Source organism: Panulirus ornatus, chromosome 17, assembly GCF_036320965.1.
Source record: "Panulirus ornatus isolate Po-2019 chromosome 17, ASM3632096v1, whole genome shotgun sequence".
Taxonomy (NCBI): Eukaryota; Metazoa; Arthropoda; class Malacostraca; order Decapoda; family Palinuridae; genus Panulirus; species Panulirus ornatus.
In genome coordinates this window covers 38,858,920-38,886,419 of record NC_092240.1, presented here as the reverse complement: position 1 = coordinate 38,886,419, position 27,500 = coordinate 38,858,920, and the positions used below count along the sequence as shown (strand labels likewise).

Genomic DNA, 27,500 nt, shown 5'->3' with positions numbered 1-27,500 from the left:
CATCATTATCAAGAACATTATTATCATCATTATTAATGATAATGATAATGAAAATGATAATGCTAATAATAATAACAATAGCAATAATAGTAATAATGATGATGATGATGATAATGATAATGATGATGATAATGATAATAATAGTGATAATATTGATAATGATAATAATAATGATAATATCAATAATGATGATAACGATGATTTCTTATTCGATCAACACTCCTCACTTCACGTACTGTTCTCAAACATTTGATTTCCAACACATTCACCATCATCAGTATATTCTCATCTACAGTCCACGCCTCACACACATCACAGTCGGGATTACTATATCTTCCAACATGCTCATCTTCGCCCCTCCCAGACTGTGACCTCTCACTCCACGCATACTACCTCAATGTTACCAGGACCTTCACAGCCTCACCCACCCTACGATTCATTTCAGCCCCCATGGCCCCATTTCCTGTCATATACACTCCCAGGTTTCTCAAAACTCCAATTTCTCTAGGATGTCTTTATTCAGACTCACATCCTAGTCAACCTGTCCCTACACTGCTAAACCGAGAAAAATCTTGCTTTCATTCATGTGTCCTTCCAACTTTCTCCTTTCACACACTCTTCCAAACTCTGAAACCAACTTCTGGAGTTTCTCACACTCGATTCTGCGAACAGCACCATGTCATCAGCAAACATTCACTGACTCATCCACCAACTTCATCCCTTCTGGTAACCTTCCTCTTACACCATATATCCATAATACCTTCCACAGCACATTTCTATAAACCATATCATATGCTTTCTTCAGATCCATAAATGCAATGTGCAATTTTTGTTTGTCTAATCGTTTCTCACGCACATATTTCTATACAGATATCTGAGCCACAAAACTTCTACTACCACGTAAACCACATTGTTCCTGCCCAGTCTGAAACTTTGTGAATCCCGTGTCCGCAAAAAACCTTGTTTCACCATGAAAATGTTTCCCCTTTTCCTCCCGCCTGCCTGCGTCCCGGGTTCGATCCTGGTTTTGGAGGTTTGTATGTTCTATGAAGGTGCGCGTTCATATGCACTATATTCGTATTCACATACCTCCGCGCTATACAATTAGGTTCGGTAAAATGCTATCTGCTAGTTGTGTGAGCCTGATGGGATTTGACCGGTCTAGACCCCGTTGCTTACCAACGTGAGACGAGGGGTATTTGATTACATAGCATTTGAATAGATATTTCTCTATCGGGCAATCATAGCCTAGCCGTATAGCTCCTGCCTGCCACGCAGGGGTCCCTGGTTCGATCCTGGCTGTTGGAGGTATATATATATATATATATATATATATATATATATATGCATATAACAAAAACGTATTGTCATAGTGATCGATGAAGATAGAACCTACAGTGGAAAAATGAAAGCATAATTCTGGGAACTCTTTTCCGACTCAAACGCCCTACAATTACCACACTGTTGTCAAACATTCAAAAATCACAAAAGAAAATTTCATTTAGTTTTCTCCTCGCCCCATTTGAGCCTTTTACCGTTGTTCCCATTTGTTCATTTGATTTTCTTACACTATCATTCTCCCTAAGTTAACTGATAATCGTTTAGCCCTCATCTGCCCTTTTTTTCAACCCCTGCATCTTCCTCTTTATCACCAGTCGCTTTCTCTTGTACATATCCCAATCATTTGTAGTCCTTGCCTGTAATTACCTCCCAGACATGTCTCTTTTCTCCTTGATTAACAACTTTACTTTGTCATCCCATCACGTACTACATTTTCTCATCTGCCCACCTCCCACCTTCTACATTTCTATTGAATATACCAGAACTGCTTTACTGGATATCTTCCATTCCTCATCCACTTCCCTTGCTTCACTTACCTTCACCTTATGCCATTACAAACTTAATCTCTCCTGGAATTTTTCCTCGCATATCTCTTTTCCAAGCACATTTACTCTCACAACCCTCTTCTCAATCTTATAGTTCCCTCCCTTCCAAAAGGCCCTACATATTTTCAACCTTGTCTCCACCACATAATGGTTAGACATCCCACCAGCTGCCCGAAAGAGATGCCAGCTGAGAGCTTCGATGATACAGACAGGTACATGAAACAAACCTTGAATGAAATGATGCTTAGATACATTCAGATAATGATGCTGCGTATGTCAACATACGAAGATGTAATTGTAGATTTACAATTCTATGCCATATATCTGATATCTGAATCATGTTTACACGCATTTACATGTTGATGTATTTGTACTTTTTTCATGTCATTGTGCGAAGCGGGTGACAACTTTAGAGAACTGAATAGCATCGTGTAATCATCATGTTCTTCACGGGAACCTTCGAAACCTGATGATGAAGAATTGCGTCACATCCATTAGTGATAGGTTTCAGCGACACATGAAGCCATTAACCATGAAAACTTCATGCCTGAAGTGTGCCTGTAAACACCGAAATTCATGAGCTACGTAGAGCAGTTCTTGGAACACTGGACTGTATCGAATCATGCACGTTCGTCAAGTTCATGACGGGTGGTTCAGGAGGACTCAGATGTTTCAGGGTTACGTTCAGGTGGCAGATTGGTTCAGGGTCAAGCTATGGTTGTGAGGTGTTTAGTTCCAGGTCAAGTTAGAGTGGTGAAATGGTTACTTTAGGGTCACATTAGGGAGGAGGGGGGTGAGCTGTTTGTTTCAGGATCAAGTTACAGTAAGTAAATGAAGTGCTTAGGGTCATGTTAGTGATGTGATGTTCGGATCAGACTTCAGGAAAAAAATAATGCAGAATCATTTTATATTATTCAGATGATTCAGGATTACCCGCATTTTATCATGAAATACTTCAGGGTAAAATTTAGATTATCTAATGTGATCCACAGTCATTAAAGTATTAAGGTAATTTACAATCAGCTTAAGGTAATTCATATCGATATGAATGTCATAGAGTACATCAGAGTCGAGGTGAAATAAGTCAGAATCAAAGAAGGTAAGGTGATAAGAGATCAGTTTCAAGAAACTCCAAGTCTGACAAATGTAATAAGATAATTTTGAGTAGATTTGATCCAAGGTGAGGCTAACGTATTGCAGTAATTCAAGGTCAAGTTAGCATAGTTTAGGATCAAACTAAGGCCATTCAGAATCAGATGAAGGTAGCAATGTAATTCAAGCTGAAATTAAGATGATTCAGGCTCATGCGAAGGTAATAGGGTACTTTAGGGTCTAGATGACGTAATGTAGGAACAGAATAAGGTAATTACGCAATTCAGGATCAAGTGAAGGTAATGCGAAATCACATGAAGGTAATAAGGTAATTCAGGGTCAATTTAAGGTCTCATAAGGTAACTCAGAGTCACGTTAAGGCAATTCAGGATAACATGAAGGTAGTAGGGCAAGTTAGGGACTTGCAGAGGTAATGCAGGATCACACGAAGGTAATAAGGCATATGCGGGATCAGGTAAATGTAATAATGTAATTCGAGGTCAAGATGAGGTAAAATACAGATTTGATGACGTATTTCAGGATCAAATTGATGCAATGCAAGATCAAACGATGGTAACAAGGTGATTTAGGGTCAAGATAACGTAGGATGAGACAAAGGTACAAAGGTAATCTAGGATCAAGTGAAGGTAATGCAGAATCAGTTAAAGGTAACAAGGTAATTCAGGGCTAAGTTAAGGTAATACAGGATCAAACGAAGATAGCAAGTAATTCATTGTCAAGTTAAGGTAATACAAAAACAGACGAAGGTAATAAGATAATTCAGGGTTAAGCTAAGGTGATACAGGATCAGACAAAGGTAATAGGATATTTCATGGTCAGATCAAGATAATGCAGGAGTGGACGGAGCTAACAAGGTAATTAAGGGTCAACCTCAGGTAATGCAGGATCACACGAAGTTAATTCGGGGTCAAGTTCAGGTAGTAATTATGGTAATCTTCGAGGCAGGTGACTGACAATGACCATGTGGCGTGCCATACCAGCTGAATTATATATGCTTTCTTATAATGTTTCCTGGTCTTCGATCACACTACGTTAACACACAATGGCGCGCACCTTGAGCACGCGCACCTTGAGCACGATGGAACGACCCTTGAGCACGAGGATACGACTCTTAATCACAACGATACGACCTCTGGTCACGACGAGACGACCCCCTTGACTAAGATGGAAGACTCGTGAGGAAGATTGGAAGACTCATTAGCACGACGGCTAGACCTAAGACCACGACAATACGACCCTTGATCACTGCAATACGACCCTTGATCTCGACGGTAAGATCCTTGAGCACAGTGGTACGACCCTTAAGTGCAACGGTACGACCCCTTCCATCAGTTAATTCACAAAAGTCAAAACATTCTAAAACGCAAAGACGAACTCGAGAGGCCTTCGTTTTCACACCACTGGAATACCTGGCATGACTTAGAGAAGTCTGATGTAATCCACAGACACAGGTGTGCTAGGTTCATTCAACTGCCCGAAAATACAGATATCTGTATATGGTGTATAGCAAGACTTATAATCTGCAGCAACTTAGAATTTACCTCACCAGTGTATATATATATATATATATATATATATATATATATATATATATATATATATATATATATATATATATATATATATATATATATATATATATATATATACGAACAAAGTGCATAGGAACGCGCACCTTCATAGAACATACAAACCTCCAACAGCCAGGATCGAACCCGGGATCCCTTGTGCTACAGGCGGGAATGCTACCGTTAGGTTTGTATGTTTTATGGTATATATATATATATATATATATATATATATATATATATATATATATATATATATATATATATATATATATATATATATATATATATGTATATATAGGATGAAATCTCTACCTCCGTGTTTTTTGCTTGTTATAGAAAGTGACCAAAGAGACCGGAATTAGGGACTAGAACCCCCCCCCTCCTACTCTTCTTGTATTTCAAATTCCAAAAGATGGAACAGAAAAGCCCATGCTGTGGGAGCAGCTGAGTGAGTGTGTCAGTAGTTTTGATGCACGAGACCGGGGATTAGTGATCGGTAATCAAATGCGAAGGTGGTCCATATGATAGAGGGTAACACTTTTCGGGGGCGGGGCGAGGGAATGTGAATGGCAATGGTGAACAGCTTGTATAGTTGTGTACCGAAAAAGGACTGGTGATGGAAATGTTTCGTTTAAAAAGAGGAACATATACTAATATACATACGTAAGTAAGAAGAGATGGTCAGCGGCCGTTATTGAATTACATACTAATCTATAGGCGAGAAAAAGAGACACATTTGGATGTGAATGTGCCGGGATGGGCAGCTAGTGGGATGACTGATCATTACCTGGTGAAGGCGAGGGTGAAGACTTGTAAAGGTTTTCGGAAATAAGGAAACGTTTTGGGTGAGAAGAGAGCGGTGAGAGTAAATGAGCTTGGAAAAGAGACTTGTGTGAAGAGATACCAGGAGAGACTGAGTGTGGAACAGCAAAAGGTGAGGGTAAAGGCATCGAAGCGAATGTGTGAGGTTTGGAAAATATTCAGGGAAGCAGTGCTGAAATGCGCAAGATATGCGCATGGTATGCGTAAAGCGGGATATGGGCAGGCTAGAAAGAGTAGTGAGTGGTGGGATAACGAAATAGATTATCTAATGAAAGAGAAAAAGAGAGGTATAAAGGTAGTACTTACAGGGAAGAAATGCAAATGATCGCCAGTGGAAAAAGAGAAAGCGGCAGGATGGCAACAGAAAAGTACAGGGGTTGAAAAAAAAAGGACAAATGATTGTTGGGGTGAGCGAGTACCTGTAAATTTCAAGGAAGATAAGAATATGTTTTGAAAGGAGCTTAATGATGTGCGAAAAACAAGAGAACAAATGGGAACATCGTTGAAGGTGGCAAATGAGGAAGTAGTAAAATGGAATTTTGAAGTGAGGAGGAGATGGAGTATTAGGGAGGACTACAATATTGAGTGTTTGATGATAGGGTGGCAGTTGTAGGGTGTTTGGGTCGGTATGATATGCAATGTGAGAGTCATAGAGGGTAGCTGGTGAAGAGAGAAGTTGTGTAGCCTTACGTAATATGAAATGTGGCAAAGCGGCTGGAGTGGATGGTACTGCAGTTAAAATTCTTTGGAAAGCAGTTTGACTTTTTTGTTACTGGTTAGTTAGGATTTTCAGTTCATGTATGGGACAAGGGTGAGTGTTCAAACAAACTACAGAGGTATAAGTTTGGTGAGTGTATCTGGTAATTTGTATGGGAGAGTATTGATTAAGAGGGTGAAGGCATGTACAGAGCATCATTTAGGGGAGGAGCAGTGTGGCTTCAGGGTTGGTAGAGGGTGTGTGGCCTAGATGTTTGCTTCAAAGAATGTGTGTGAGAAATACCGAAAGAAACAGATGGATTTGTATGTGGCATTTATGGATCTAGAGAAGGCAAATGATAAGGTTGATAATGATGACTTGTGGGAAGTAAGCTGCTCAAAGCAGTGAAAGGTTTTTATCACGGTTGTAAGGCGTGCGTACAGAAAGGAAGAGAGTGGATGGCTCCAACTGAAGGTTAGTCTTTGGCAGGGGTGTGTGATGAACCATGGGTGTTACATTTGTTTATGGATGGGGTGATGTGGGAGGTAAACGTAAGAATATTGGAGCGAGGGGTGAGTATGTTGTCTGTAGGAGATGAGGAGGCTTGGAAAGTGAGTCAGTCGTTATTTAGCTATGATACAGCACTGGTGGCTGATTCGAATGAAAAGCTACAGAAAATGGTGACTGAGTTTGGAGAGTGTGTGAAAGGAGTATGTTGAGAGTAAATGTGAAGAAAATTAAGGTCATTAGGCATAGCAGGATTGAGGAACGGGTTAGTTAGGATATGAATTTGAATGGAGAAAATTTAGAGAAAGTGAAATGATTGAGATACCTGAGAGTGGACATTAGAGCAAATAGAATCATGGAAGCAAAAGCGAGTCATAAGGTGAATGAACAAGTAAAAGTTTTGAGAGCGTTGACGAAAGCGTTGACACAAAGATCGTTATGTGGGATAGAAAAAAATGGATATGTTTTGAAGGTATAGTAAACCAAATAATGTGTTTGTGAGGCTTGTGTTAAGCGGAGGAAGGTGATATTTTAGAAATGAAATGTTTGAAAACAATATGCGGTGCGAGATGGTTTGATCGAACAAGTAATAGAATTATTAGAGAGAGAGGTGTGGTAGTAATGATAGTAATGACCAAAAATAATATACTCCAGAGAGCTGAAAGGGTTTACTGAAATGATTTGGTCATATGGAAATAATGAGTGAGGAGAGGTTGACAAAGAAGATATATATGTCAGATGTGGAGAGGAAATGGATAAGGGGGAGACCATATTAGAGATGGAAGGATGGAGTGTAAAAGTTTCGAGTGATCGGGGCCTGAACATAAAGGAGGGTGAAAAGCGTGTACCTGATTAAGTGAAATGGAACTGTGGTATGCATGGGTCGATGTGCTATAAATGGACTAAACCAGCGAATGTTAAGTGGCCTGAGAAAATCATGGAGTAGTCTAGTGTGAAAGGTTTCTAATACCTTTAGTCTCCGCCGATCACTGCATCTAGTAATGATGTTGGTGTTGTTCACTATAATCTCCCTCGTTAGTCTGGTTCCATGCTTTTGTTCATGATGGTGTTGGTTTCCACCATCTTATAAGTGTAGCGAGAGGCGGCGGCTCAGGGTGCAGGTTATATGTCCAATGTGGTATATGTGATCGGGCTGACAGTCGCCAATATTGTATCTGTACTCATATACCACATCGGTACGGTTTAGACTTCCAGAGTGACCTACAATATTGTTGTTCATGACGAGAGAACGTATTTCCTGATTGTTGCAGTACCGTCATCAGACTGATATCCTTGTCTTCATCAGCCGTTTTGCAGTTTTTGGCCACAATATCTCACACGACCTTCTCGTCCTTTCGATATGTTGTCGTAAATGTGTTACTCTTGTAAACTTTAATGCTGTCATGTTGAGGTTGTCTGTTTGCCACGAGATGTTGCTCCAGCATGTTGTTCACAATGGTATCAGATTCAGTATTTGAATATCCATTGTTAATTAACATTTGCTGGACACGTTGAAGTTCTTGGTGTAGTACTTGCCAAGTTGAGCACACCTTGATCACTCTCCTCACGTATGCACGAATAACACTCCTCTAGTAATTTTGAGTACCTTCACTTATTCCATTCATACATTTACCTTGGTTGGTGGGCTTTCTGTAAACGTCGGTGATGAAAGATCCTGTTGTGGCACTCGCCATTACATCCAAGAAAGGAATCTTACCATTATCATTCAACTCTACTGTAAATCATAAGACTGAAGAGTCTTGGGGTCGGTTACGGAGGTTTTCCAGTGAGTTCAAGTTATGAATGCAGATAAAAATGTCGTCTATATATGTGCAGTAAATCTAGGGTGTCATGCTCTCAGGTCACAATACTGTAGCTTCGACATAGGACATTAATGCCTGCTCAAAGCGAACAGGGGAGGGCCTCATAGCTATTCCATATATTCTCCGGTGTCTAAAAGAAAGTTAGACACTACCAAGAAGCATCTTGTACATTATGAGTATGTCTGATATCATTACCAATAATCGTTGCTCATCCCTTCAACAGCAAGTGTCGTACTGCTGTCCCCAGGAATGTCCCTGTCCTGGAGGTGTGCACTCTGGTGTTATGTAACGAGATTTGGTTTTTATAGTTGGAGCGTAGTGCAGGTTTGATAATCTGTAGAGAAGTGATTCGTTTCCTGGTACTTTTCTTTAATATCTGCAAGAGTATATATATATATATATATATATATATATATATATATATATATATATATATATATATATATATATATATATATATATATATATATATATATATATATATATATATATATATACATATATATATATATATATATATATATATATATATATATATATATATATATATATATATATATATATATATATATATATATATATATATATATATATATATATATATCTTAAAGGTATTGACAAAGGTTATTCCTACATTATTAAAATCGAACTTTATAGAAATTCTATGTTCATTCCACCTGAAGAAAAATACTTGCATTGGTAAACAGAAAGAAAAAAACGAGAGTTTATTACATTGCTGTGAATACGTTAGAATTTTATAACAAACCTGCATTAAAGTTCGTGTAGAAAACAGATTTAGATCTGCGTTGGGCACATGTTTGTTTCTACAAGACTTATAATGGAAATATTTGCGTCAAAAATTCCAGGAAAACATTGTTTCTTCATGATGACATCTCGTATATCATACTTCTTCATGGTCTTCGTGTTCACATATGTGCAGTTGTCTGACACTTTACGTGGTACAATTAGCATACCTGGAGTACGTAAGAAAACCTCCAATTTACTCCATTTTCTTTTCATGCTGAACGCATAGCCGCATTACCACCCTCCTGCTTCTAATTTTCTTTGTTAAGTCTCATGTGTTCCACGGACGTCCCTCGGTACGTGGGGAGGGAGGGGGAGACAGACGTGCTCCACGGCTCGTGATACGTGGGAGATTAACGTGCTTCGTGGATCCCTCTGCGTACGTGGGGAAGGGACAACCAACGTGATCCACGGCTCACTGTAAAGTGAAGAGGGGGAATATGGTGCTTCACGGCTCCCTCTGGGTGCATAAGGACTAACGGACGAGTTGTGGAACCGGTTTATAACCGTAGGTTTTGTTTGTGATAAAAAATTCAGTCGGAGAAGTGGGAGACCTAATTGGAGGTGGAACGATGGAGTGAAAAAGAATCTGAGCGATCGGGGCCTGAACATACAGGAGGGTGAAAGACGTGCAAGGAATAGAGTGAATTGGAACGATTTGGTATACTGGAGTCGATGTGCTGTCAGTGGATTGAACCAGGGCATGTGAAGCGTCTGGAGTAGACCATGGAAAGTTTTGTGGGGCCTGGATGTGGAAAGGAAGCTGTCGTTTCGGTGCATTATACATGACAGCTAGAGACTGAGTGTGAACGAATAGCGCTACCCCGCGGGGAGAAGGGGATGCTATTTCACGTGTGGCGGGGTGGCGGCGAGAATGAAAAAAGGCAGCAAGTATGAATATGTACATGTGTATATATGTATATGTCTGTGTATGTATATGTATGTATAAATTAAAATGTATAGGTCTGTATATGTGCGTGTGTGGGCGTGTATGTATATGCATGTGTATGTGGGTGGGTTGGGCCATACTTTCGTCTGGTTCCTTGCTCTACCTTGCTAGCGCGGGAGACAGCGACAAAATATGATAAAAAAGTAATATCATATATATATACATATATATATATATATATATATATATATATATATATATATATATATATATATATATATATATATATATATTCTCGTTTCCTCGCTAACGCAGGAGACGGCCATTAAGTATGATAAATATAAGAAAGAAAGAAATATATATATTTCATTCTATTCCCCATTTCCCGCGTTAGCGAAGCAGCGTTAAGAACAGAGGACTGAGCCTTTGAAGGAATATCCTCGCCTGGCCCCCTTCTCTGTTCCTTCTTTTGGAAAATTAAGAACGAGAGGGGAGGATTTCCAGCCCATCGCCCCCTCCCCTTTTAGTCGCCTTCTACGGCACGAAGGGAATACGTGGGAAATATTCTTTCTTCCCTATCCCCAGGGATATACATATATGTATATATACATATGTGTGTGTGTGTGTGTGTGTGTGTGTGTGTGTGTGTGTGTGTGTGTGTGTGTGTGTGTGTGTGTGTGTCTGTGTGTGTGTGTGTGTGTGTGTGTGTGTGTGTGTGTGTGTGTGTGTGTGTGTGTGTGTGTGTAATCTGGGAGCAGGTTTTCTCTAATGCACATGGAATTGAATACGACATGACATTTAGAGTTATGAATCTTCTTTTTCATGTTCTCTAATTTTCTCAATAATATTCTACCATCAGGTGGGTGCTACCACCAGGTGGGTGCTACCATCAGGTGGGTGCTACCATCAGGTGGGTGCTCAAACACCAGCTGTCCAAAATTATCCATTATTTTAATGAAGCTTTCGCCTTCACAAAGGTATTATTATTAGGAATTTGCAAAAAAAGAGAAAAAACTGCGTCGCAAAACTTGGAGATGATATGTACAACACAAACAAAATATACACACGCAGTACATAGAACTTGAAAGTAAGGGAAAACACTTAAAGTTAAACAAATAAGCAATATCATGAAGGGCAAATATGGACAACAGAAATATAGAAAAACTTACAGTTGAGGAAACACAGAATAATGTCAAGCGAGGTAGGAACATAGACAGTCCATCACTAAATACACCAAGTTTGGCCAAGCGAGACCGTTATTGTCCGGGTGTGGAGTTAAGGTCAAGTTGGGGGGTAGCTTATGGTGGGTCAGTGTCGTGTTACAAGTGTACCAAAACGGCATCAAGTCTACGTCCTAATGGTAGGCCATCAAAGAGCTGTATGTCAATTGTCATGTTTGTCTGGATGTTGATGACAGCCGCTTTCTATCTGATGTGAATGGCTTATAATATCTGTAGTCTCCTCCGATCACTGCAACTAGTAATGATTTTGGTATTATTCACTATAATCTTCCTCGTTAGTCTCGTTCCATGATTTAGTTCATGATGTTTGATTCCACCTTCTTGTAAGTGGAGCGATAGGTGGCGGCTCAAAGTGTAGGTTGTATGTCCAATGTAGTTTATGTGGTGGGGCTGACAGTCCCCAGTATTTCATCGGTACGATTCAAACTTCCAAAGCGACCTGCCATAGTGTTGCTCATTACGAGCGAACATGTTTTCGTATTATTGTAGTGTATCATCAGACTGATATCCTTGTCTACATGAATTGCCTTGCAGTTTCTGGCCACAGTATCTCGCACAACCTTCTCGTCCTTTCTATATGCTGTCGTAAATGTATTCCTGTTGTAAACTTCAATGTTGTCACGTTAACTTTGTCTGTTTGCTACGAGATGTCGCTCTAGTATGTTGATCACAATGGTATCAAGTTTGATACCATTGTGAACGGATAGATTATCATTAAGAATGGATCCGACGGATTCTAAAATGAACACTGTGACACTTTTCTCGATAATGGTAGTAAGCGTGAAAGTGGGACGGATTTCTTAAGAAGTGTAGTAGCTGATCTGTTCAGTTATTACACTCGAAAAAGAATATAAATAAGAGGCATTATTACTATTTGAAAACTTTATACTCTACATTGTATACATCGTTATACACATATTGAGAAATATATATAAGGAGAACAGGGTTTTGAGGCAAGACTCTTGAACATTTGTCAAAATCCTTCGTTCGTTGTGCCGTATTATCCAAACAAAGAAATGTAAAGTAAGTTTCTCTTTTTGTAGGTAGCGAAGCACCCATGTATGGACAGAAAGTCAACGGACCTTCCTTGGCACATTTCACTGCCACAAGAACACGTCAAAAGAGACTCATTAAGGCACACTATAGGAAAGCAACAAAAAATGCTCTGGACTAACCAACTCAAAATACAATCGACATATACGGAATCTAAGGGTTTACTGATCCACTGGTCCACGTGTACATATAACTAGAAAACCTTTTTAGACATTTGATCAACGTTACAGATTTGAGTCGAAAGCGGTCCGACTTATAAATTACAGGCCAACTTCAAACTTGTCCCGCTTGCCTGAAGCCGCAATGTTAGTTCATTTTCCCCACTTCTATAGGTATTACTTTGGTTTATGTTACCGCAAGCTGCTTCTGTGTCCTCACCTCTAGATAGACCACGCAATACTTGGCAAGCTGCGGCGTCACGTGATTACTGTGTGACCGTTGGCAATTCAAGGGTGGGCCGTTTTGATAATTGTTTCTTTCCCCACACCTCGTAGCTTTCGAAATCTCTACTTTCTCATGTCTTTTCCAATAATTACGAACTGGCACGTCATAAAAGATATGTTTTTGACTTCTCCAAAATTCGTAAATACTTTGGCTTGTTCCTTCTTTTGCCCTTTCATGAACCTTTCAATTACGGGCCGGCCTTTTGTTCGTGACTGGAGCCTTTATAAGGAATTTCTTCGACTGTTCTTTAACGGAAGTGACCAATGAGAGGGTCAAGGGAGCTACCATTTTCACTGTAATCCTGGAGCTTGTTGACCATTTTCTCTTACCTTAACTTATAACCTGAATTCTTATTAACAATTTGGAAAGTCTCCAGAGCTGCCATTGTTCGCATCACCAAGAAAACAAGAGTTTGTAGGCTTTTCAGTGCATATACCGTATGTGAACAGAACGTCTGAAGACTTGACAGCCCATCATTCATTACCACAACGAATTTATGATCAGAGTAGAATTGTACGATTGGGTCAGTCGGTTGCATACCTTACGCTTTATTTCCAGAATGACTCGCGATCCTCAGTTTACTGGCTGTCTCATCTGATTCCGATATGTAGTTACATGCTGCGCTGAAGTATAAGATCCGAGATTCAAAGATTCTGATCCCGAAATTTGACTGGGTATGTCATTTGTTTGACGGATACGTTGTGTGCCGGGATATTTCATCTTCAGGATTAATGTCATAATTTCGTCATATGCTACTTTCAGTTCATTACCAGCATAATGAACCATCAACACAATCTTACTAACGAGTGCCTAAATTGAGTTGTACAACGCATTTCATAGACTCTGTTCTTCGCGAGGTTATGAATCGATTGTCTTACCGCAAGTCAAATCATGTATACCCCCGTGCTTTTTCACGTAGCACTTCCTTCAAAAACCAAATAGTGTTTCACTGAAAGTCCATAGCCAATATAAAGTTGCTAATAGCTGCTAGGTACATTACATATACAACTGATAAGTTATGATAACTAAACTATATCGTCTATAGTCGACCTCTTATCTGTGTCTGACCTTCACGTTGTGTTACAGGTGATGTCCTCAGAGGATGGGGCCTCCATCTCATCCGTGGAGCTGACCCTGCCGCACATCGCTCGGGAGGTACTGAGACGCAAGGCCCTGGGCCACGTCCATGTTGAGGTGAGTACTGTTGTGTGTGGAGGTCTCGAGCCACGTCCATATCATACAGGGTCCAAGTTGTGTCCTCCTCGCTCTCTAGGCTAGTGGCTGAGGGCCTCTCCTTCCCTCCTATACATTGTTAGAAACAAACAGAGTTCGTTGATGCTGACAACACTGACGCTACTTTAGGACTTGACACACTGGTGTACCTTTGGTGAAAGTTTCTTCTCATGCGAGAGTTTGGATGTCAGTCGTGGTGGTAGCTTCAAAGTACAATAAGTGAGGCCTATCCTTGTAAAAGGACGATAATTAATCATTAATGCTTTTGGTGTACTCCTAAATTACTTTTACATGATTAAATAACCTAATAAACAAGATGTTAATGGGAGGGACTTTGATATATACTGGATAAGTGTATCTGTCAATAAAACTCTCCCCCTAATTACAACAGGTAAGACTCCAACCAGTGTGCTTGCAGATTATATTCTACATACATTCCGATATTTTCAGTCACTCTGTGTCACCCTCGTGGCAGATGCAAAGCAATGGAAGGCTAAACTAAATATATAGATTAGGAATACTTTCCATACATTATACTAAAATACTCATGCTCATGTCTACTTTGCCAGCAATATATATTTCTTGTCCTTGTTCATATGGCTGTATATCATGTTAACAAGGCTTACGATCACAACAATATCGATCCATTGAACAACATTTATATTTCTCCTGACGTTCAAGCTATGTTTTCCGGTTTGACGATAATCTGGTGATAGATAATCGCTTAATCTACCATCACTGTGAAACATGTAATAAACCCATCCTACGTCTGGAGCAGCTACTGGGCAGCTTGCCTCATTCATCTTATTTTCATAAATGATGCAAAGAACTTCTCTGAGTTGCTCTTATTCTAAGATGATAAGGGTTAGCACTCTGTAGCCTAAACACGTTTTGATCCGTTTATCAAAGAATATAAGATGCAAATGATATGTAAAAATGTAGAATAATATTCCTGTTAGGTGCGCACTTAAATTGACATTGCAAATAAGTCTTCATATCCCTACAGAGAAAAAGAGGAAAAAGCGTTTGAAAAGAAATTCCAAATTGAACATTATTACAAGATATGGAATCATTGTGCTTCATTGTCTAGACAACTGGGAACCAACGTATTGCCGCTGCGTCCTGTGGACTCAACTCTCGTATCATAAACAAGAGTTAGTCCTTAAAATACATTGTAGTCCTCTCAATATAAAAGAAAACGGTTGTCAAATGAACAGGTAAACTTAAATATTTCTGTAAGTTATCGCATGATAAATCGTGAAGTATCATGTACCTATGCGGCAAGTGATTTGAAAAAAGAAATTAGATAAAACATTACTAGAATCATAATTAATGTAATCCACAAATTGTTGGGCGCTTTTCGAAAAACTGGTTGAGGTAGACGATGAGGGTATTAGTAAATTGCCAAGATAATGATAAAAAGCTGAAGACAAGAGTGATATGTAAGAACACATGGTATCTTAGGGTACTTAGCACTTCTTCAGTTATTTGGTCGTTAAATCCAATGACCAATATCATTCGCATTCTCTTAGACGCATCTTTACCTTGGAGCTCCGGGACAATTTATCAAATAGAAACAAGCTTAATACCGAATAACATAAAACAGCTGACAGCTGTTTTACAGATACAGAAAATTTCATAGTGGTAAACGTATGACAATATTTTAGGAAGGCAATGAAAAACAACATTTTTCATTGGTCGCTGGTGCAAATGATTAAAACACTCAAGCGGGCATTCATTTTTCCTTTCAAACATCTATCAATGTTGCGATGTATAAATCATCAATATTATCATTACTATGTGTATTATACAGTGCACTACTGTTTACGGATGTGCCCCTACATCAGGCTCCATCGTACTGCACTGTACATGCACAGTTTGTTTAATGATACAAACATCAGTTCATTCGTACAGTGTACACCTGTGATCCTCTAGTATCAACCAAGGATCACATACATAGTGAGAGGGTGTATGATTTTAGAATCTTCCTACACACCTGAAGAAGACGTTAAAAGATACGTTTTCTGTTGGCAGATGTAGCTTAACTCTGACGGTCATTACGACCTTAACAATTGTCAGGCCTGGAGCCCAAACAGCCAACCAACCAACCGGAGGCACTAACTTCTGTGTATGCGAAGAAGACTTTACACACAGTGGACCTCACATCTTATTCTTGCATCTTCATCACGGAGGCAGTTGGATCCACCAGAGATAATTGTGTTAACTTCCTGTTGGATCACTTTCCTCTATGTGTCTACAGATCAGCCGCTGCTGGTACGTTTCCTCACGCACACACAGCACAAAAGAGATCTTGACACTTTCAAAACGACGTAATATGACACAAGGACGAAATGATATGAGAGCATATCAAGATCTCGTAGTTAACAGGTGGTCATTAGAAGACCTGTCGTTCACCGGGGTAAAGATCGTTTTGTGTGCTGTCTACCTCCATACATTTTCCTGCTTTGAATTTCGCTTTCGCCATCTTGTTCTGGGCTTACATCTGACCTCAAAGACCTGATCTGTCTTAACGTTGTCGTTGTCTTTATAAACTTTTTTATGTGGTTATCATCAGTGCCAGAGTGAGCCTGCCCAGCGCCCTGGGCAATATATTGGTAAGGACCCTGAGCCTCAAACCACGAAAAACTGGTTTCCTAGGATTTGTGTGATTCAAATGGGTTTTTCTGGACGCTCAGACGGAACTTGATATCTCAGAAAAAATCTGAGAAACTGAAATTCCAGAAAAACTGAAAACAGCAATCGAAATAAATTCTCAGAAAATAATCATGAAAGCTAAAGAAAAAAGAAACAATGAAAAAGTCACATTCTTGATATTAGTAAATTCTATCTGTATCTCGATACTGAATGATGAATGATGTTATCTTTCCACTGTTCCTCCTGCACGTCAATCAGATGATGTATAATGAACAAAAGTAACAGCGAATAACAGTAAAGTTCGAGGCGCACCGCCAGGATGCAAGACTCCTGGCTAGTAATCCTGAGGAGGCAATGTTGCTAACTCAGCTCTGGCTACATTGTCTCCCATTCTCCTTTAGTCTTCTTGTCACATTGGCTATTCGAAACCTAGACTCATTTTCTTTTTTTAATCTCTTCCACTTCGTCGTCATGATTCTGTATCTTACCAACTCACCTGGAGAGGTCATATGATTTCTTTCATTTTGTATTCTCACAATTTGCAATTGAAATAGGTAACTTTGTGTTGGTTATTTAATCTTCAGTTTATACGGTATTTTGTGTGATTTTTCCGTCCTTCGCATTATGTCGCTGGACCCAGCATATCACTGGACCCAGTATATACGTCACTTGATTCAGTGTGTCTCTAGACCCTGTATAGGGTTGGGGTTGGACCCAATATGTCTTTAGATCCAGTTATGTGATTGGACCCAATATGTCTCTAGACCCAGTATGTGGCTGGACTCAGTAAGTTATCAATTATGTTTCATAATCCTCTGATGCGAAGCAGTTCCAAAAACAGTTTTGAGGTTCAAATCCATCTGGAGAGATGTCAGCATTTTTATCCCTATGGGAGCTCAAAGCAGGTGATATGTGAACCTCATATAAAGATCTTAATTTCTACTGTCGAGTTTAATTACAATCAACACCGACTCAATGGTAAGTTTAATATGGCATGTTAAGTTTTGCTGGAAAATGTGATTATTTTCATTCTTTTATCATATTTTTCTCCGTTTTCACTAAAATCTGATTAACCAATGAAAACATCTTGGATCTGAGGACTACATAGCTGACAGAGTGGCTCACTAGTTTTCTTAAAAGCAGTATTTGGTAGCCACATGCTTGAAATTCTTCAAAAAAGACTTAAAATCTTATTCTTAATCATTTCTACTATAAGCAACTTTTTTTTTCTAGTCATATTACATTGTTTAGGATAACACGCATTCATGGTTCACACAGTTATCTTATGAAATAAAGAAGACTCGTTCTCTGACAGATAAAAACTAGTATCTATTTATCAGGAAACAATGTTGTGTATGATGGACTCCAAGTGTTTCGTAGAATTAGGTTAGAACTGTTGGTCATGGAACCCTACATCCTACAGTCCTGACTCGTGAGTACAGAGCAAATATTACCCGTGCCTGAACAAGAGCAGTTTACACTTTCCTTTGATAATGTTGATTTTTGTCTTTTGTTTTTTGCTCTTCATTGATATACTTTTATTAATCCTTTAATCATATTTGAAACCTTTCGTGGCCTACGCCTTAATTCAAGTGGAAATGGATATAAATAAGAACAATATCTTTTTATTATTATTATTATTATTTTCTACTCTAAACGATTGAGGTGAGGATTGAAGAGGTAAAAGACACTGGTCAGACTTCGGGTCAAGTTAGGTCTGTCCAGCACCGTTGTAACCAAGAATGTCCATTACTTGGCGGGAGGTGTAGGGGCACCTCCTGTACGTGTTGGCGCAAGTGGTAGCCGACCCGGACTGTTGACCAAGGAAGACAGCAAGCTGGAAGGGCGTGATGGGGCTGTTGATATGGTCGTGGTTGAGGATACTTTCTCTGCCGAAGAGTGACATGATCAGAGCCTCGTCATCGGCCAGTTGGTCCACTGGAGTGGCTGCCAACTCGCACACCAGCCGCAGGCCGCAGTTGGTCTGATGATCCAGCGATCCTGCAGCGGCAAAGAGGATGTCAATAGCGTTGGATGAGATGCCATCGTCATTCACACGTTCTACGGCAGCACGCTTGCCTCGACCGCGGAAGACTGCGGAGGTTGCTACTCCGGCGACGGCCAGGAGAACTGCCGCACCGCCGACGGCGGCAAGAGCAGGGTTACTGATTGTAAGTCCAAGCGTCCCTGCAGTCGCAGCAGCTGCCGTGGTTGCCGATGACGACACCAGGAAAATGGGTGTCGCTATGTCCACAAGGGCGACCACGGAAACGACGGCGAGCCAGTTCTTCAGCTCCATGATTGCCTACTGGGGAAACACAGGTCACTGATATCAGTCATGAAGTGATAACACACTGGTATTCTATGCATCGCATGATGTCAGTTAGGGAACGTTAGGTGTCTGGTGCCTTCAGCCACACGTTGACTACGGGTCATGTTATTTTGCTGTATCGTTAGTGCATTGTGTCTGCCGGAAATGTTTGCCTGATTGATTATCAATACATCATTATGTCACCTGGGAACGATTTATTACTTAATTAATCTGTTGCGGGGCCGTACAGTTTGCACATAATTAAAAAAACTTTGCCTTTATAACTGATTAGTATTTTATCATCACCTGTAAGACTCGCCAGTGATGACAGGCGTACTGTGAATGGAAACATTAATTGAATTAGTCGATTTTGCAGGAGAGAGAAAGTTTAGGTTATGGTGTCTTACTTATCCAAGGTTCTTATACGTGCACATGAATGCTGTAGCAAAACGTTGGCTGAAGCCAGACACTTGCAGCCTCAGGATCATACTGAAACGTTGTTAACCAACGTTAATAGAATCAGTTCACTTCTCAGTATTCTTGGGAAATTATATGGGAGGGTATTGATTGAGAGGGTGAAGGCATCAGATTGAGGAAGAGCAGTGTGGCTTCAGAAGTAGAGGGGCTGTAGATTAGGTGTTTGCTTTGAAGAATGCATGTGAGAAATACTTAGAAAAACAAATGGAATTGTATGTAGCATATATGGATCTGGAGAAGCCATCTGATAGAGTTGATAGAGATGCTCTGTGGAAGGTGTTAAGAATATATGGTGTGGGAGGCAAGTTCCTAGAAGTAGTGAAATGTTTTTATCGAGGATGTAAGGCATGTGTACGAGCAGGAAGAGAGGAAAGTGATTGGTGTTCGGTAAATGTCGGTTTGCAGTAGGGGTGCGTGATGTCGCCATGGTTGTTTAGTTTGTTTATGGATGGGGTTGTTAGGGAGGTGAATGCAAGAGTTTTGGAGAGAGGGGCAAGTATGCAGTCTGTTGTGGATGAGAGGGCTTAGGAATTGAGTCATCTGCTGTTCGCTGATGATACAGCGCTGTTGGCTAATTCGGGTGAGAAACTGCAGAAGCTGGTGACAGTTTGGTAAAGTGTGTGAAAGAAGAAAGCTGAGAGTAAATGTGAGTAAGAGCAAGGTTATAAGGTATAGTAGGGTTGAGGGACAAGTCAACTGGGAGGTAAGTTTGAACAGGGAAAAGTTGGGGGAAGTGAAATGTTTTAGATACCTGGGAGTGGATTTGGCAGCGGATGGAAACATGGAAGTGAAAGAGAGTCACACAGTGGGGGAGGGGGCGAAAGTTCTAGGAGCGTTGAGAAATGTGTGGAAAGCGAGAACATTATCTCGGAAAGCAAAAATGGGTATGTTTGAAGGAATAGTGGTTGTAACGATGTTATATGGTTGCGAGGCGTGGGCTGTAGATAGGGTTGTGCGAAAGAGGGTTGATATGTTGGAAATGAGATGTTTGAGGGCAATATGTGGTGTGAGGTGGTTTGATCAAGTAAGTAATGAGAGGGTAATAGAGATGTGTGGTAGTAAAAAGAGTGTGGTTGAGAGAGCAGAAGAGGGTGTATTGAAATGGTTTGGTCACATGGAGAGAATGATTGAGGAAAGATTGACAAAGAGGATATATGGGTCAGAGGTGGAGGGAACGAGGAGAAGTGGAAGACCAAATTGGAGGTGGAAGGATGGAGTGAAAAACATTTTGAGCGATCGGGGTCTCAACACGCAGGAGGGTGAAAGGTGTGCAAGGAATAGGGTCGACGTGCTGTCGATGGATTGAACCAGGGCATGTGAAGCGTCTGGGGTAAACCATGGAAAGTTCTGTGAGGCCTGGATGTGGAAAGGGAGCTGTGGTTTCGGTGCATTATACAAGACAGCTAGAGACTGAGTGTGAACGAATGTGGTCTTTGTTGTCTTTTTCTAGCGCTACCTCGTGCACGTACGGGGGAAGAGGGTTGTCATTTCATGTGTGGCGGGGTGGCGTCGTGAATGAATAAGGGCAGACAGTATGAATCATGTGCATGTGTATATATGTATATGTCTGTATATGTATATATATGTTTACGATGAAATGCATAGGTATGTATATGTGCGTGTGTGAACGTGTATGTATATACATGTGTATGTGGGTGGGTTGGGCCATCCTTTCGTGTGTTTCCTTGCCCTACCTCGCTAACGTGGGAGACAGAAACAGTATAATGATGATAATATATATATATATATATATATATATATATATATATATATATATATATATATATATATATATATATGTATATATATATATATATATATATATATATATATATATATATATATATATATATATATATATATATATATATATATACATATATATATATATATATATATATATATATATATATATATATATATATATATATATATATATATATATATATATATATATATATATATATTATCCCTGGGGATAGGGGAGAAAGAATACTTCCCACGTATTCCCTGCGTGTCGTAGAAGGCGACTAAAAGCGAAGGGAGCGGGGGGGCTGGAAATCCTCCCCTCTCGTTTTTTTTTTTTTCTCGTTCTTTTTTTTCATTTTCCAAAAGAAGGGACAGAGAAGGGGGCCAGGTGAGGATATTCTCTCAAAGGTCCAGTCCTCTGTTCTTAACGCAACCCGCTAATGCGGGAGATGGCGAATAGTATGAAAGAAAAGAAAGATATATATATATATATATATATATATATATATATATATATATATATATATATATATATATATATATATATATATATATATATATATATATATTCTTTCTTTCGTACTATTCGCCATTTCCCGCGTTAGCGAGGTAGCGTTAAGAACAGAGGACTGGGCCTCTGAGGAAACATCCTCATCCATATATATATATATATATATATATATATATATATATATATATATATATATATATATATATATATATATATATATATATATATATATATATATATATATATATATATATATATATATATATATGTATATATATATATATATATATATATATATATATATATATATATATTTTTTTTTTTTTTTTTTTTTTTACTTTGTCGCTGTCTCCCGCGTTTGCGAGGTAGCGCAAGGAAACAGACGAAAGAAATGGCCCAACCCCCCCCCATACACATGTACATACACACGTCCACACACGCAAATATACATACCTACACAGCTTTCCATGGTTTACCCCAGACGCTTCACATGCCTTGATTCAATCCACTGACAGCACGTCAACCCCTGTATACCACATCGCTCCAATTCACTCTATTCCTTGCCCTCCTTTCACCCTCCTGCATGTTCAGGCCCCGATCACACAAAATCTTTTTCACTCCATCTTTCCACCTCCAATTTGGTCTCCCTCTTCTCCTCGTTCCCTCCACCTCCGACACATATATCCTCTTGGTCAATCTTTCCTCACTCATTCTCTCCATGTGCCCAAACCATTTCAAAACACCCTCTTCTGCTCTCTCAACCACGCTCTTTTTATTTCCACACATCTCTCTTACCCTTACGTTACTTACTCGATCAAACCACCTCACACCACACATTGTCCTCAAACATCTCATTTCCAGCACATCCATCCTCCTACGCACAACTCTATCCATAGCCCACGCCTCGCAACCATACAACATTGTTGGAACTACTATTCCTTCAAACATACCCATTTTTGCTTTCCGGGATAATGTTCTCGACTTCCACACATTTTTCAAGGCTCCCAAAATTTTCGCCCCCTCCCCCACCCTATGATCCACTTCCGCTTCCATGGTTCCATATATATATATATATATATATATATATATATGCCCTTTCTGTTGTCAGGCGTGGCGTCAGTACGACAACATGGATCAGGTATGTTATTTTATCCGGATTTCTCCTCTTTAACGCGGACTGGTGTAGGAAGGAAAGTGGATTGGAACAATTTAAACTTGGTGTAGCACCGAATTTGCATAATTAACATTAATTAATGGGTTAGATAGAAGAAGAATTGGTAAATGTCTGGCTGGAGGCCGAGATCACGTGTGGCGATGCCGTAAACCTGTGTTGATGAAAAGCTGGTCCGGTTTTATATATTTAATATGGGTATAATAGGAGGAGGTAGGCATAATTGACTAGCTTATTGACCCATCAATACTAAGGGTACATCAAACCTATTAGCATAACAGCATTACTGTTATATATTTTCGATTGTTTTTCTCATAGTATACTCAATGCGTAAGATATATATATATATATATATATATATATATATATATATATATATATATATATATATATATATATATATATATATATAATCCCTGGGGATAGGGGAGAAAGAATACTTCCCACGTATTCCCTGCGTGTCGTAGAAGGCGACTAAAAGGGGAGGGAGCGGGGGGCTGGAAATCCTCCCCTCTCAATTTTTTTTAATTTTCCAAAAGAAGGAACAGAGAAGGGGGCCAGGTGAGGATATTCCCTCAGTGGCCCAGTTCTCTGTTCTTAACGCTACCTCGCTAACGCGGGAAATGGCGAATAGTTTGAAAAAAAAAAAAAAAATATATATATATATATATATATATATATATATATATCGGGGCCTGAACATACAGGAGGGTGGAAGGCGTACTAGGAATAGAGTGAATTGGAACAATGTGGTATACCTGGATCGACGTGCTGTCAGTGGATTGAAATAGGGCATGTGAAACGTCTGGGGTGAACCATGGAAAGTTTTGTGCGGACTGGATGTGGAAAAGGAGCTGTGGTTTTGGTGCGTTACACATGCCTGCCAAAGACTGTGAACGAATGTGGCCTTTGTTGTCTTTTCCTAACGTTACCTCGCGCGCATGCAGGGGGAGGGAGGTGCCATTTCATGTGTGGTGACGGGGTGGCGGCGAGAATGGATGAAGACAGCATGTATGAATATGTACATGTGTATATATGTATATATCTGTGTATGTATATGTATGTATACTTTGAAATGTATAGGTATGTATATGTGCGTGTGTGAGCGTTTATATTTATGCATGTGTGTGTGGGTGAGTTGGGCCATTCTCTCGTCTGTTTCCTTGCGCTACCTCGCTAACGCGGGATACAGCGTCAAAGTATAATGAATAAACAAAATATGTATATATATATATATATATATATATATATATATATATATATATATATATATATATATATATATTTTTTTTTTTTTTTTTTTTTTTTTCATACTATTTGCCATTTCCCGCGTTAGCGAGGTAGCGTTAAGAACAGAGAACTGGGCCTTAGAGAGAATATCCTCACCTGACCCCCTTCTCTGTTCCTTCTTTTGGAAAATTAAAAAAAAAAGAAAGGGGAGGATTTCCAGCCACCCGCTCCCTCCCCTTTTAGTCGCCTTCTACGACACGCAGGGAATACGTGGGAAGTATTCTTTCTCCCCTATCCCCAGGGATAATATATATATATATATATATATATATATATATATATATATATATATATATATATATATATATATATATATATATATATATATATATATATATATATACATATATATATATATATATATATATATATATATATATATATATATATATATATATATGTATATATATATATATATATATATATATATATATATATATATATATTTTTTTTTTTTTTTTTTTTTTTTTTTTTATACTTTGTCGCTGTCTCCCGCGTCTGCGAGGTAGCGCAAGGAAACAGACGAAAGAAATGGCCCAACCCCCCCCCCCCCCCCATACACATGTACATACACATGTCCACACACGTGTATACATACCTACACAGCTTTCCATTGTCCACCCCAGACGCCTCACATGCCTTGATTCACTCCACTGACAGCACGTCAACCCCTGTATACCACATCGCTCCAATTCACTCTATTCCTTGCCCTCCTTACACCCTCCTGCATGTTCAGGCCCCGATCACACAAAATCTTTTTCACTCCATCTTTCCACCTCCAATTTGGTCTCCCTCTTCTCCTCGTTCCCTCCACCTCCGACACATATATCCTCTTGGTCAATCTTTCCTCACTCATTCTCTCCATGTGCCCAAACCATTTCAAAACACCCTCTTCTGCTCTCTCAACCACGCTCTTTTTATTTCCACACATCTCTCTTACCCTTACGTTACTTACTCGATCAAACCACCTCACACCACACATTGTCCTCAAACATCTCATTTCCAGCACATCCATCCTCCTGCGCACAACTCTATCCATAGCCCACGCCTCGCAACCATACAACATTGTTGGAACCACTATTCCTTCAAACATACCCATTTTTGCTTTCCGAGATAATGTTCTCGACTTCCACACATTCTTCAAGGCTCCCAGAATTTTCGCCCCCTCCCCCACCCTATGATCCACTTCCGCTTCCATGGTTCCATCCGCTGCCAGATCCACTCCCAGATATCTATAACACTTTACTTCCTCCAGTTTTTCTCCATTCAAACTTACCTCCCAATTGACTTGACCCTCAACCCTACTGTACCTAATAACCTTGCTCTTATTCGCATTTACTCTTAACTTTCTTCTTTCACACACTTTACCAAACTCAGTCACCAGCTTCTGCAGTTTCTCACATGAATCAGCCACCAGCGCTGTGTCATCAGCGAACAACAACTGACTCACTTCCCAAGCTCTCTCATCCCCAACAGACTTCCTACCGGCCCCTCTTTCCAAAACTCTTGCATTCACCTCCCTAACAACCCCATCCATAAGTTTGTTGAGTATTCCTGGTAGATTATATGAGAGGGTATTGATTGAGAGGGTGAAGGCATGTACAGAGCATCAGATTGGGGAAGAGCAGTGTGGTTTCAGAAGTGGTAGAGGATGTGTGGATCAGGTGTTTGCTTTGAAGAATGTATGTGAGAAATACTTAGAAAAGCAAATGGATTTGTATGTAGCATTTATGGCTCTGGAGAAGGCATATGATAGAGTTGATAGAGATGCTCTGTGGAAGGTATTAAGAATATATGGTGTTGGATGCAAGTTGTTAGAAGCAGTGAAAAGTTTTTATCGACGATGTAAGGCATGTGTACGTGTAGGATGAGAGGAAAGTGATTGGTTCTCAGTGAATGTAGGTTTGCGGCAGGGGTGTGTGATGTCTCCATGGTTGTTTAATTTGTTTATGGATGGGGTTGTTAGGGAGGTAAATGAAAGAGTTTTGGAAAGAGGGGCAAGTATGAAGTCTGTTGGGGATGAGAGAGCTTGGGAAGTGAGTCAGTTGTTGTTCGCTGATGACACAGCGCTGGTGGCTGATTCATGTGAGAAACTGCAGAAGCTGGTGACTGAGTTTGGTAAAGTGTGTGAAAGAAGAAAGTTAAGAGTAAATGTGAATAAGAGCAAGGTTATTAGGTACAGTAGGGTTGAGGGTCAAGTTAATTGGGAGGTAAGTTTGAATGGAGAAAAACTGGAGGAAGTAAAGTGTTTTAGATATCTGGGAGTGGATCTGGCAGCGGATGGAACCATGGAAGCGGAAGTGGATCATAGGGTGGGGGAGGGGGCGAAAATCCTGGGAGCCTTGAAGAATGTGTGGAAGTCGAGAACATTATCTCGGAAAGCAAAAATGGGTGTGTTTGAAGGAATAGTGGTTCCAACAAAGTTGTATGGTTGCGAGGCGTGGGCTATGGATAGAGTTGTGCGCAGGAGGATGGATGTGCTGGAAATGAGATGTTTGAGGACAATGTGTGGTGTGAGGTGGTTTGATCGAGTAAGTAACGTAAGGGTAAGAGAGATGTGTGGAAATAAAAAGAGCGTGGTTGAGAGAGCAGAAGAGGGTGTTTTGAAATGGTTTGGGCACATGGAGAGAATGAGTGAGGAAAGATTGACCAAGAGGATATATGTGTCGGAGGTGGAGGGAACGAGGAGAAGTGGGAGACCAAATTGGAGGTGGAAAGATGGAGTGAAAAAGATTTTGTGTGATCGGGGCCTGAACATGCAGGAGGGTGAAAGGAGGGCAAGGAATAGAATGAATTGGATCGATGTGGTGTACCGGGGTTGACGTGCTGTCAGTGGATTGAATCAGGGCATGTGAAGCGTCTGGGGTAAACCATGGAAAGCTGTGTAGGTATGTATATTTGCGTGTGTGGACGTATGTATATACATGTGTATGGGGTGGGTTGGGCCATTTCTTTCGTCTGTTTTCTTGCGCTACCTCGCAAACGCGGGAGACAGCGACAAAGCAAAAAAAAAAAGAAAAAAAAAAATATATATATATATATATATATATATATATATATATATATATATATATATATTTCTTTTTTTTTTTTTGCTATATATATATCAATGTGTTTATAGTCGTATCTTATCTTATCAGTACTTGACATGTATAAGACAATGAAAATCTTGAACAGGCAATTATTTCATAGTAGTACAACCAGCAAAAATCTGTAAGACAGTGTTCTAATGGATCCAAATCGCATTTAGAAT

At 39.7% G+C, this 27,500-nt stretch overlaps 1 protein-coding gene and 1 long non-coding RNA gene across 2 annotated transcripts in view; one reads left to right on the top strand and one right to left on the bottom strand.

Moving 5' to 3' along the window:
- Positions 1 to 14,044, top strand: part of LOC139754472 (uncharacterized) — a 222,606-nt gene extending 208,562 nt beyond the window's left edge. The window contains exon 3 of the long non-coding RNA XR_011713892.1: positions 13,937 to 14,044. This is a non-coding gene — a long non-coding RNA (uncharacterized lncRNA). The remainder of the gene's footprint in view (positions 1 to 13,936) is intronic.
- Positions 14,045 to 18,389: 4,345 nt separating this feature from the next.
- Positions 18,390 to 27,500, bottom strand: part of LOC139754471 (uncharacterized) — a 12,127-nt gene continuing 3,016 nt past the window's right edge. Inside the window, exon 2 of the mRNA XM_071671739.1 lies at positions 18,390 to 19,043. Coding sequence (XP_071527840.1) covers positions 18,450 to 19,037 — 588 coding nt within the window. The 5' untranslated portion in view covers positions 19,038 to 19,043 and the 3' untranslated portion in view covers positions 18,390 to 18,449. The remainder of the gene's footprint in view (positions 19,044 to 27,500) is intronic.